Genomic DNA, 12,445 nt, shown 5'->3' on the forward strand with positions numbered 1-12,445 from the left:
AGCAGTTCTGCCTTTTCTTAGGGCTGTGTTATATTTCCTTATTTAGTGGTATTCTGTTAGCCTTCAATCCTTCCGAGAATAGTTAAGTCAGCCTTGCTTGGATTTGAACCTGTGACCTACTGATCAACAGATGACGGCAGTCTTTTTAATGCACAGTACCATCCTGCTGGCAGTTACTCAATGCCAAAAAACACCAATGGTAAGGCAATACATTAGAGATGATAATTTTGTAGGCAGCCCTCTTGTACCACATAACATTAGTAAACACCAAATATCAAATTCTTTGTTATTCACTAACCTCAGAATGAAAGCAATGGCTAGTGCTATTGAAAGGACACTGTTGCACCTGCCCCTTTTTGCAGGGTAATCCCTGAACTTTTTGCCTTCCTCCTATTTTTTCTGACTTGTTTTGGTTGGCTCTAGGACTCTGGCCACTTTACCACTGCTGACAAGTGCTAATGTATTGGTGATTGATTTCATCATGTTTGGCATATTTGATGTATTAGTAAGTCCCTAGTATAGTGCACCAGGTGTGCCTAGGGCCTGTAAATCAAATGCTGCTAGCGGGCCTGCAGCACAGATTTTGCAACCCACATGAGTAGTCCTGCAGACATGTCTAAGGCTTGCCATTTCAGTGTCTGTGTGTGCAGTTGTAAACTGCCATTTCGACCTGCAAGTGCACCCACTTGCCAGGCCCACATCTTCCTTTTATTACCTGTAAGTCACTCCTAAGGTAGGCCAAGGCAGCCCCAGGGGCAGCGTGCGGTGTATTTAAAAGGTAGGACATGTACTGGTGTGTTTTACATGTCCTGATAGTGAAATACGTCTACATTTGTTTTTCTTTATTGCAAGGACTCTCTCTCCCATAGGTTAACATGGGATTGCCCTGAAATATCTTTTAAGTGTAATTTCCCATTGGGAGCAGATAGAGATTTGGAGTTTGGGGTCTCTGAAATAACAGTTTAAAAATACATCTATTGATGAAGTTGGTTTTTGAATTACAAGTTTGAAAATGCCACTTTTAGAAAGCGCAAAAAGAACAAGTCATAGTCGGAATGTTGAACAATGTCAACTATTCACCCCCAGTACAGAGATCTCGGCCTAAATCAATTTTTTTTTTTTTGTTTTTTTTGTTACCCATGCCATTCCAGTTTGGACCCAGCCTTATGCAAATCAGTCTTGACCCTGCTCCTTATGGGAGCAGTCCAGCCCGAACTGCCTGGTCACGTCTTCCTGGGCCGGAAACAAGCATCCTGGGACCAGTTTCAGTATCGCCTCATCAGCCAGGCTGGCTTGACCCCAGTGGCATGGGGGGCAGAGGACCCACGTCTGGGCATACCCTTCCTACTTAGGGCAGCAAATGCAAATAAAGCAAATAAAGGATGCTAAACAATGTCAAACATTATCCCCCAGTATAGAGATCTGAGTCTAAATCCATCATTTTTTTGCTACCTATGCCATTCTAGTTTGGATTCATACTTTTTTAATAAGATATGACAAATACCTCTGCTACCTATGAAGACTTACACATATTTAGTATCAGACGACTTCAGGACAAAGCCTCCCTGATTTGTGTCCTTGAATTTCTTAGCCTGTCTCAAAAACACAGCACAATTTTAAAAAATCTTTGTCACAAAGCTAAAAGTATGTTTACTCCGACTTTTATAGTATCCAGATCCATAAAGATGTAGGATCAATAAATATCTCTGATTTAACCAAAACATTTTGTCAGAGTGCACAAAAAGGCAAAGGCGGTGAACCATCTAAAAGTGAAAAAGTGTTTTTCCCATGGAGTTTTAGAACAACTCTGCCAGTGATGGGGTTAAGAAACACAATATTTAATCAGTAAAAACGTTTTATAAAACATGAACACAACATGGTGGTTTAAGTAGGTTATTTTTTTTTAATAGTATTGTATCAGCATAGAAAATAGCATTTCCAATATCCCCCGTTATTAAAGACTGTGGTTTGAACTTCCCCTAGTAATAAATCTAAATTGAGGTGCTTCTTCTCATAAATCACTGCACGCTTCAGTTCACAAAAAAATGTACATTGAAGATTTAGAATTATGCCTTTGCAAAGCAATACTATTGACATTTTCTACTGCAATGCACTTGTGGTAGTGAAATTTATATTAGTCATTTCATTTATTGGAAGTGTTTTCTACTCTAATGTTCTGGAATGAAAAGAATAGGATTCCTCATAGACTAGAATATTTCATAGCATCAAATATCTATTAGTTATTCCTTGTGTCTAAGTAAGAAGTGCTGGCATGTTTATCGGACACTTATGTAGCTGGGCCTATCATCCTTGATAGGAAAGCCCCCAAACGCAATGTGTAGACATCAAGTGCCGCCTTGAAAAATGATTCGTAGCTGCTATATTTCGGCCTGGGCTCAGCTGAAGCACAGGAAAACCTACTATATCCAGACATTTCTTAAAACTGAATAGCCAGAATCTTCAAGTTAGTGTGATTTGCGTGCACCCCACTACGCTTTTTTGCAGAATTACTTGCAAACCTTAAATTTATATTGATTTGGGACTGTGCTGGAGGCCAAAATGTAGATTCCTTTGGCTCTTATTACCATTTTTGTGTGTCACGTTCACAGGAAGCTCTCTCTCATCCAAAGGTAGAAATAACTCAAACACTGTGAGAACTTGACTTGGATCCCCGTTTTATTTAAGAAGCAGAGGTGCATCTGACATTGTGCTTGCTGTTGCTCAAGTAACTAGATATGCGGCACATGTTGAAATTATTGAGCTGCAACAAGGGACTCAGGTTAGTGGGGTTTATATTTCTTATCCGTCGCGTATTTGTTTTAGACCCTAATCCCTACTGACTCTTTAAGTGGATTCTATACAAGGCAGCACTGGAATTTTAATGTCAGCCAGCAAGCATCTTACCTTTAAGAATGATTACCTTTTTCTCCCTGTGCACACATTAATTTTTTATTAATTCGCCACCTGCTCCACCAGTGCTCTGATCCACGTTTTCCAAGTGTTAAGTGGCTGCATGAGTTTAAATAATTTTAAACATAATCTGAAATAAATTGATACAGTTTGTAGCCAGGGCTGATACTGTAGTTTGTGCTTCCAAAAATCTTTTGTATACAGTCAGTATTGTGCATATTATTTTGCTGTGCTCATTCACATCTTCGTTTACTGGTCACCTACATTGTACCAGCACATGGAACACCTATTCTGATGTTCTTAATTGATCAAATGCATACTTAACAAACTGCACTTAATACAGGCTGCACTTGTATAAAGCATTCTTTTGTACATGGGGCTTGGACCTCTCACCTAAGTGCTAAAAAATGTGTCCTAATTAAATCTAAGGGAACCTCTGTTGTTGCTTAGTACTAATATTAATAGATCATTCTATTGTTGGTGTGCCTTTTTGTAGTATAGGGATGCATTTCTTAGGCCTTCTTAAGAACTGATCAGTCTGGATAAGATCTTCTGACTAATAAATGGACTCAATTTTCTTTTTATACAAGAGTAAATACATCTGCTTTTAAGGTTACTTTCTTTTGTCCATTACATGAAAGTCTTGTATAATCGCATATTTATATTGTGAGCCTGTTGCAGAGCACTCCACATTCATCTAATCAAGGAACCTACTAATATACCAGATGTTTCATTGCTTCAAACTTAAAACCCAACAGGTAGTTTTCATTCAGCATAAATTTTATGGGAGCCAATTTATCTTCATCCTGAATGCGATCTCAATAGTTATGGCCACATTGTGCCCCTGTATGTCTGCTGTGTGTGCCTGGATGGTAGCAATCAATTTTCATGCATTTCAGACGAGGCAGGACAGCCTCAGAACAAACAGCATTTCAATACATTTCGTCATGCTTGCACCTGAAATTGTAACTTTCGTTGTTTATTTAAAATTGTTAGCCTAAAACTACTTAGTGAAAAGAGGATCTCACTGAAGGAAGGTTACATTTCAGCCTTGCTTTCTTTCCTCAATTTGAATTTGTTAGTGGTTTCCACAAGATGGCTGCCAATTGTGAAAAAGATGTCCCCTTCATTATTACAAGAAATCAAACGACTTTACAGAGTGGACCACTAGAACCACATTTGAAGTCTGGTAAAAGGGGGTAAATTATCTATAGTGTTAACTGCAGTGGACAGGTCCAAACAGCAGTGCAGTTCTTAAAAAGAGGTTTGTCAAGGAAGGGCAACACAACATCCCAGGATAAAGTGTACAGGATCCCTGATGTTCAAATATGGAATATCTCAATAGGTTGTTCGTACAGAGAATATCTCTGATGGTGAAAAGAAAATCCCACAACTCCATTTAGTGGTTAAGCCTTGGGTTAGAAGTATCTGGGATTGAAATTCAGACAAGAGTCTTTGGTCATTATTAGGCAACTGATTATTTTGGTTCTATAAAATGCCTGTTTCACCTTTCTTACAAGTGTTTTATAGCATCTAACCTTCTGCCAATTTAGTTTGCCATGTTTGTTATATTTTTTTCCTTTCAACTGTATCTTGAGATGCCGGCATTTTTGTCCCAATGGAGGTAAAAACTATTTATCTTTTTATTTGGATTGGACCTTGTTCTTAGGAGTGAAAGGGACACAGTCAGAGGAATGACACTCGTGGAAGTCGTTAAAAAGGGCATTGGGCAAAGGGTAATAGGAGTCTATTTAATGGATGAAGGGGTAAATTGAAAAAAGGAATTTGCCTTATTATTTTCCAGCTTCAGTATTGTGCTTAAAAGCAGGGTTTGGTTGGTTATGCTATTGGTGAACAGTAGGGGGGAGGTATTAAAGGCGGTGCTTAATTTGAGCCGGTGGTTTCCAGTGCTCAGCACTGGCACTTAATTATCAACATTGGAACTTATGATAGCCTGCTATATGGTGATGCACATGGTCTAATTTAGAGACTAGCACAACAACTGTTGTTTGTTAATTCAGTATACCTTAAAATGCTTAATATCTTCTTCCCAAGGCATTCTTATAGCTTTGGGCGCCCGGTATAGTCTGAATATCACACTTGGAGGAGAGTGATGCTTAGTAGTTGTGTTGGTACTGTCATTGTCATTGCTGGCAGGGGCAATGGGTGGTGCAAATCGCAGTGGTCTCCTGGAGAGGAACCTGGCACTTATTTTTTCACTATTTAAACACTGACTAAAAGTGATGTGAAGTTGGCCTCTCCAGGTGAGATGAATGGGCAGAAAAATCAAGAAAATTGCTTTAATGGGAAAACTATTCTAGCATTATGGTCCGCTGCCGATGACAATAAAGTGGTTAGTAAATATGACATGTTCTCGAGGTGTAGGCCGAAGCTGCAGGCTTGTTTCTTCTCCACAGGCCAATGTCTATGGCCCTCTGTATAGGTTTCGGTGAGGGTTGCCGCGCCAGGGCTGCTAGTGAGGTGGACCCAAATCTGCGGATCAGTAAAACGACGAGCAGGGCCGTAATTATGAGTGGATGCAACATAAGCTTTTGATATAGGCTGTTTCAATCCACTAGCACAAGCGGAATTGAATGCAGTGTCGTGTCCTGCTTGTAAGTTGCTGCTGGCCTGTTGGAAAATGGCTGCTCTGCGTGCGGCGCGTGGCGCTCGTCAAACACCGGCTCTGCAGCTGCTTCAGTTTTCTGGCGCTGTCAGGTGTGAGCAATTACTTCTCGTGACCGTCTCTCTCCCTCAAGAGATGATCCCTCTGTCAGAGAAGCTGATGTCAGATTAACTCTGCTCTCTCTAAACTCCGTGTAATCCTTCAAGTGAGCTAACCGTGCGCAGCAGCTTGTCATTAATTGTGTCCCCTCAGAAGCAGATATCCAAAAGCTTAACTGCCGTTGCGTTTCAAAATAACAGGACTAGTGGCTGACAGAGCCGAAAGGCAGAAATATACTTCTGCTGCTGTTCTTAATTTTTTTTACGTACAGTAAATGTATATAATTCAAAGAACCATTGCGTCAAATTTGCTAGAGAAGAAACAGTCCCCTAACCCTGTCTGTTGTTGGGTTTTTGGACACTTCAAAATAAAGGTGAAATACTTTAGATGACCGTTTTCCTTCTAACGTAGGAAAAGTAAAAAATGTCTAAAGGTACAATCTGAGATTCGTTTGCACTGCAGTGCTATTTTGCTAATTGAATGTTTTTTTTTGTTTTGTATTCTATAATAGGCACCAGTCATGGAAGAACTGATATGGGAACAGTTCACTGTGACCTTACACAAGGTGAGAAACGCTACCTCCTTTGTTGAAATACAGAGTAATTGCTTCACGTTGAGCACAGAGTTCAGACTTATTCATGTAATTGTCAAGGACATTAAATTGTGGTTTAATTGCGGTTGAGTTAGAGGTCTTGTAAATAACGTAAGGTTTTAATAGTGGAATGCAGTAAATTCCCAGTAAGGAATTTGTAAAACACAAACACACACCTACATAGCAGAGCAATTGTGCTACATCTAAAGAACACGTGCAGTAATACTATGTAATGTCATCCTTTCTCTCTGGAGAACGTTCTCATGATTAGTTCTAGCATAGGATTGTGTCAGAAACGTTGTAATAATGGAGCTTTGCTTGTTGCAGTCAGCATCTCAGAATTAAGAGGTGGCCCGGAGTTATCAAACAAATAAAACTTACGGTGCTAACTCCTTCCCTGTCTCCTGTCATTATGGACATGCAGTGCTCTGCGGCATCGCACAGAATAATAGCCCCCTCGCAGCATATTTTGCCGAGGGACCAGAGAGTCTCACTGCCCCCCTCACACATTTACAACTATAATCCTCTTTCCCTTTACCCGTTTCAAAAAACATAAACTGTATTAATGGCGTTGGTCATTTGGCCTGATGCTAGCACTTAGGTGGGCATGACCAGAAAGATGCCCCTAAAAAGGTTTGACCCTGCTGCACTGTACAGGCGTGTGCTATGCCACCTCTAACCAAGTTTCATGTGTTCTTCATTGCAAATAAGGGGCGTAAATTATGCTGATTTTTATACTTTAAGGATTCCAAAAAGGGATTTGGGATAGCAGTTTCTGGTGGAAAAGACAACCCCCATTTTGAAAATGGTGAAACATCGATAGTCATCTCGGATGTGCTACCTGGAGGTCCAGCAGATGGATTACTTATGTAAGTACCTACATATAATAATTTTTTGTTTGGTTCTGTAATCAGTTACTCCTTTCTGGCTTTTATAACTGGCACAGGCAGCAGTGCCACCACACTTCACCTTATGATATTTTGGCGTGAATCTGTCTTTTAGCAAAACGTCCATATTAAACTGACTTTTGGCTTGTGCTTTAGATCTACACTTCAAATGATTTGTCAAGCAGTTGCCTCATATATTTGGGGGACCTGGAGATGAACTGTTCCACAGCTATGAGTTATTGCATTTTATTAACTTGTTTTTATATTGGTTTTAGTACTGTATCATATTTTATATTGCATGTGTTGTAATGGATTTTTAGAGCTCTCTACAGTAAAGGTCATAGTGTTACTGTTATGTTATAGTTTATGCTGTCTCCCAAGAATGGTCATTGAGGTACTTGTTTTAAAGACAGCAGGACTAGCCTTGCGTCTAAGGGATGTAGCGTAAACCCAATGTGGTAGGTCACAGAGTACCAGCTAATTGAAAAGTACAACTGTTGGCTCCTGCAGTATATAAAGGGAATTAACAATTTCACAAAAGAAAATGCTTACTCACATTCTATTGGTTCCATTGTTGAGCCATATAACATTCTCCATTATTTCATCTTTCTTCTTTTTTCTATTTACGCACAGGGAATAAGCACATTAAAAAAAACAGTGTTAGTATGCATGCATTTAATACAGAACAGGTAATGGCATCATACCACCATGCTCGTCATTGTTCTGGTCTTAATTTCAGTCAGTGTCGGGTGAATTCTTTATTTTTCTCCCCTCAGATACCATCCATCTTTTTATATACCCTAACATGTGGGAGGGATCCCCAAGGAGACCTATCCCATTGAGATAATTTTGTAAAAAAAAAATCTGCAAATTGTAGAAATATCTTTGACTTATACTGTTGCACGCTGTAACATCGGCCTTGAGGATATTGACATATTTTCATTCTGGCAATGTTTTTTTCATATGTGCGTGTAGCTCTATGGCCATACCTGTTTGTTGCTGGGATTCCAGACCTCTGTGGAGGGCGAGGTTTGGTATCTGATTGTCTAAATGTGACATTTTGCTACTCACCCTCATTGAAATAAAACTGTTCTCTGGATCATCTGTTCCAGTTTCATATCTTGAGTCACAACATTGAACCTTCCCTCTGTCTTTCTCTACAAAAAGTCTTTGGATGAATTTTCTGTAGAGGTATAGTTTTTCCACCTCTAGCTTCTGAACTCTATCCAAATACCAGGACTCATATCTCAGGTAGTTTATGCATGGAAATTCACGAAGCACAGTTATCAGTGACTTCACATTCTTCCTGCGCAGCTCCCAATCCCTTCCCGATCAGCATGTACCAAGTTTTTCAAAAGATCTATCATGTGTAAAACATTTCCCCAGTACTTGCAAAGTTCTGATTTCTCTTCACATTCTTTGACAATCTCTACAAACTTGTTAGTTTCATCAATGTTGACCATTATTTCTCTGATCTCACTAAGTGTGAACCCATAGCCAGCACTCGAGTGGCTTTAAAGCTTCATTTGCCTTTTCAAACAGTGCAGACTTATCTGAAGGCTGGCGGTTATGTTGCTGCTGGTAGCTCATTGTACATTCATATTTTCGAATTTATGCATGCATGCAGTTCGGATGGGCATTCAAACCTGCTGCAAAAAAACTCACCTCGCTGTTTAGATCAGCTACTCGGCTGAAAACTTCATCTTGGAAGAAACCAGTTGCAGATAAAAACGTTTGCCTTTGGAGAATCACATACTCTTTAACTTGTTATTTTGTCAATCCCTTTGGCCCTTGTTTTGGCTAACACATTGGAGATCCTCTATTTCTAATCACTTGTTGGAGATGGACGAGGGGTAGGCATCGATCTTCAAGGTGGATGGGCATTGGGTTTAGTTGGTTTCTCAGACTTGGATTCTTGTTGTGATTCACCGGTTTCTGGCTTTTTCTTCTCTTGTATATGACTTGTAGTACTTGTTACAATGATAAACTATTTGATCCTCCTCACCCATCGGTTTCAATATTTTGTTAACTTGGTCTTGGCGTATTTCTGCAGCATCTCAAATTTTCTTCTGTCCAGCTGCAGTTGATGTTAGCTTTTCTTTCGGATTAGTTTGGCATATGACACATTTTTCTTTGTTGAAGGAGTCTTCAGATTTTGTAGTCAGCAACACTCTGTCAGAAGGTAAAGGTCCTCTGCTGCTACCTGCTTCGCTCATAATTCCGAATTTGAATCAATGGAAAACCTGAAACAAAAATATTAAAATAAAATACCAATATGATGGCTAAAATACATCATTATAGTGCTGCCATTTTGCAAAATTGTGGAAGGGTTGCTCTGAGGAGTTAGTTTCTGTCTCTATAAGACTACTTGTCCCCCAAAACCTATGTTTTGACACCAAAATGAAGTATATAGGTCTCGGGGTTCCTGAAATTTTACATCACTGCAACACATCTGCCATTTTTAAAAGAGCCGTCCAGTAAAAATCAGCCTAGATTAGCAATGTCTAACCAAGATAAATTACTTATTTAATGATCCAAGACCTGGCACTCCCTCCCTGTCAACCTACGTCCGACCCAGGACCTCCTGACCTCCAGGAAGCATCTCAAGACCTGGCTATTAGAGCAGTAGCACCCCTCCCCCCAGCGCCTTGAGACCCTATCTGGTGAGTAGCGCACTTAACAAATGATTGATTGATCCAAAAACACAAATAAAAAAAGGAAATCTCTGGACAACAATTTCTTTAAGGAGGTATATCAAGGGACCAAAACTAATGGTGGATGGACACAGATAATATTAACTCTTTCTACGCTTTACCCTGATTACAGATGCTTCTGGGAGAGGCTGGAGTGCAGACTTTAAGGAATTTGTGAGTCAAGGACACTGATCTATTCATGAAAACAGGCATGTGTCAGCATGCTAGTCTTAGAGCCCCCTGCCTGTCTCTTCAAACTTGCCTGACACAGATTTAAGGATTCACTATCAAAATAAAAATGTTGACATAACTTCACTCTGTTATGCTGTGAAATAGGGTGGCACAGGTTTTCTGCTGCCTTCTGCAGGGGATCACATACAGTGGTGCTCTGGTCTTGATCAGAGGATGCATTAGTATTCAAGTGCTCCTATGCTAGACCTAAATCCAGACTCTCATAACAGCAGAAGAGGAGAACATTTCCATGAACATGTGTTATATGGCAGTCAGCTAGAAGCTGTCAGGGTGTGGGATATTGCTCTTTGGATATATTCAGATGAAGACCAAAAACCAGTGCTGATTCATTACCAGGAGTTCTTGGCATAGAAGGACACAAGAAAAGTACTTTTACTGCAATGTTAAGATCTTTTTGCATACACCTTTCTAGCAACTGCCTTTATCCAAAAGGAATCTTTGACAAGAGGAAGAGAAAACCGTGCACAATGATTGATAGCCTCAGCATGCGCCTGACAATTAAGTTTCCATCAAACTGTTGATTAGACATCTCATTTAATTTTAGTACAAATCCAGTCCTTCCAACAATAGAAAATGTTCATGGGCCTTATTATGAACCTGTTTGCACCTGCTTAGAGGTGCAGAATGGAGGCATGTGCTAGTTGTCAAATCAATCACGCTGCCTACAGCATATGCACTAACTCGGAAGCTCAGAGTTAGTGTTTAATGCAGATAGCACAACTCGGAAACATGGAGTCCGTAGGTTGCTGTTCAGTGTTTTTTGAGCTATGCTGCCTGCAGCTTCATGCACTAACTTTTAGAGTTACTAAGTTACACTGTGCTCTGGAGACAGCAGGGTTTTGTTGAACATCGATGCATGCCCCCTTCCGAGTATGTATAGAGGGCATGACAGAAGTTTGATAAGTGCTCCTAGTATTTCATCATAATCCAGCATACCTGCATTTGAAGGTCTGGCTCTAAAAAGCCTGAATATGATGCTCTAGACATACCGAACGTTTGCATTTTCATTGTACGCGCAATCAGTGTTTATAACAGCTTTGCTAAAATGGAACTTTATCAAGGTGCCAAGCCTGCATCTGGCATCCAAATGCGCTAAGTACCCACTGTCTCTGGTTCAATCGGAGTTCAAATATTTGTCAATCTGAATTTGTCTTGCACCTATTTTTTTAATGTGTGGGAAAGTCTTCATCCCCAGTGTTCTTCCATCACTCTCAGCAGTTAATTCAGGAGTTACTTTGTCCAGTCTTTGCCACCAGTGGATAAGCCTCCTTGTGCCTGAAAATTCAATATTGTAATCCCAAAACCCATGGGCCTCTATTATTAACCAATTTTCACTAATGTTCTGGAAAATTTCTGTTTTTCTTGCCATCACACATGCAAGAGGAGTGGGAGAAATCAAGGTGTTTTACATTTTACAAAGCCTTTTTGCAATAATTTAAGGACAACGTAGAATAGAAGGCCTGTCCAAGGTTTGACCCAAACGGCGATAAAATGCTAATTTAAATTAGTCGGTGGCCTATGCCTGTTTCTTCCTAGACAACTCCAGCAGACAGGTGTATACTTTTGTTGCACATTAGAAGATGCCATTATTCTATTTCCTCAATATCTGTATAGTTCTTTGTAACATTAAGACACTTTTACAAGTGGCAGACTATCCATAAAAAAGACCTGTCATGCAAGATTAATATTTTAATTATCTTTTGCCACGAGACGGCTGCTAAAACACTTAAAAAAAAAGTTATGAAGCATTAAAGAAGCATTACTTTTTTCATCACCGTTCCTCTCCAAGACATTGATAGAGCAGTGATGCCAGATTTGTTTTTCAGAAACTCATGTTGAGACATGCTAAAGAAGTGTTGTAATAAGATAAACCATATCCCCCTGATAACTGCTGCTTGGTTGGGGATCATAATTTTACCACTACTCAGAAGGGTTGCTGTGCCTGTCCTGCTCAATTCTTGTCTGACTTTCCATATTTCAGTCAGTGCTTATGACATGTCTTCATCTTTTGCAGTATGGCCTGATAGAAATGTTTTCCAGCAGTTACATGCTGCAACGTTTTTCTCACCAACTACATGCCAGATCTATGATTGTGGCACAATCACATTATTCTAGGGATAGGGCCTTTGGGCAGGCTCCTTGGGATAACAGATGAATAAAGACTTCAGTGAATGTGGCAAGACATTGGTCATCCAGAGAGCTCTTTGCTGGCCTCTGAGAGAGGTAGTCAGCAGAGTTGTCAGATTCTGGCCAATGTTTGACTTCGTCTTTGTAGTGCTGCTGTGGAATGGCCAACTTTTTGATTCTTGGTGGGACATCTTGTGATGTTCCTTGGAAGAGTGGCATAAAAGTTTTATGGTATGTTCAGATAGTGAAATCCCTCCTG

General features: G+C 40.0%; 1 protein-coding gene across 3 annotated transcripts in view; it reads left to right on the top strand.

Moving 5' to 3' along the window:
- The window catches only part of LOC138287834 (tight junction protein ZO-2-like), a 390,358-nt gene that overhangs the window by 192,943 nt on the left and 184,970 nt on the right, over positions 1 to 12,445 (top strand). For all 3 annotated transcript variants that reach the window (XM_069228742.1, XM_069228726.1, XM_069228733.1), the window contains 2 exons: positions 6,147 to 6,200; positions 6,972 to 7,096. In XM_069228742.1, the coding sequence (XP_069084843.1) occupies positions 6,156 to 6,200; positions 6,972 to 7,096 (170 nt within the window). In that variant the 5' untranslated portion in view covers positions 6,147 to 6,155. The remainder of the gene's footprint in view (positions 1 to 6,146; positions 6,201 to 6,971; positions 7,097 to 12,445) is intronic.

This window comes from Pleurodeles waltl, chromosome 1_1, assembly GCF_031143425.1.
Source record: "Pleurodeles waltl isolate 20211129_DDA chromosome 1_1, aPleWal1.hap1.20221129, whole genome shotgun sequence".
NCBI lineage: Eukaryota > Metazoa > Chordata > Amphibia > Caudata > Salamandridae > Pleurodeles > Pleurodeles waltl.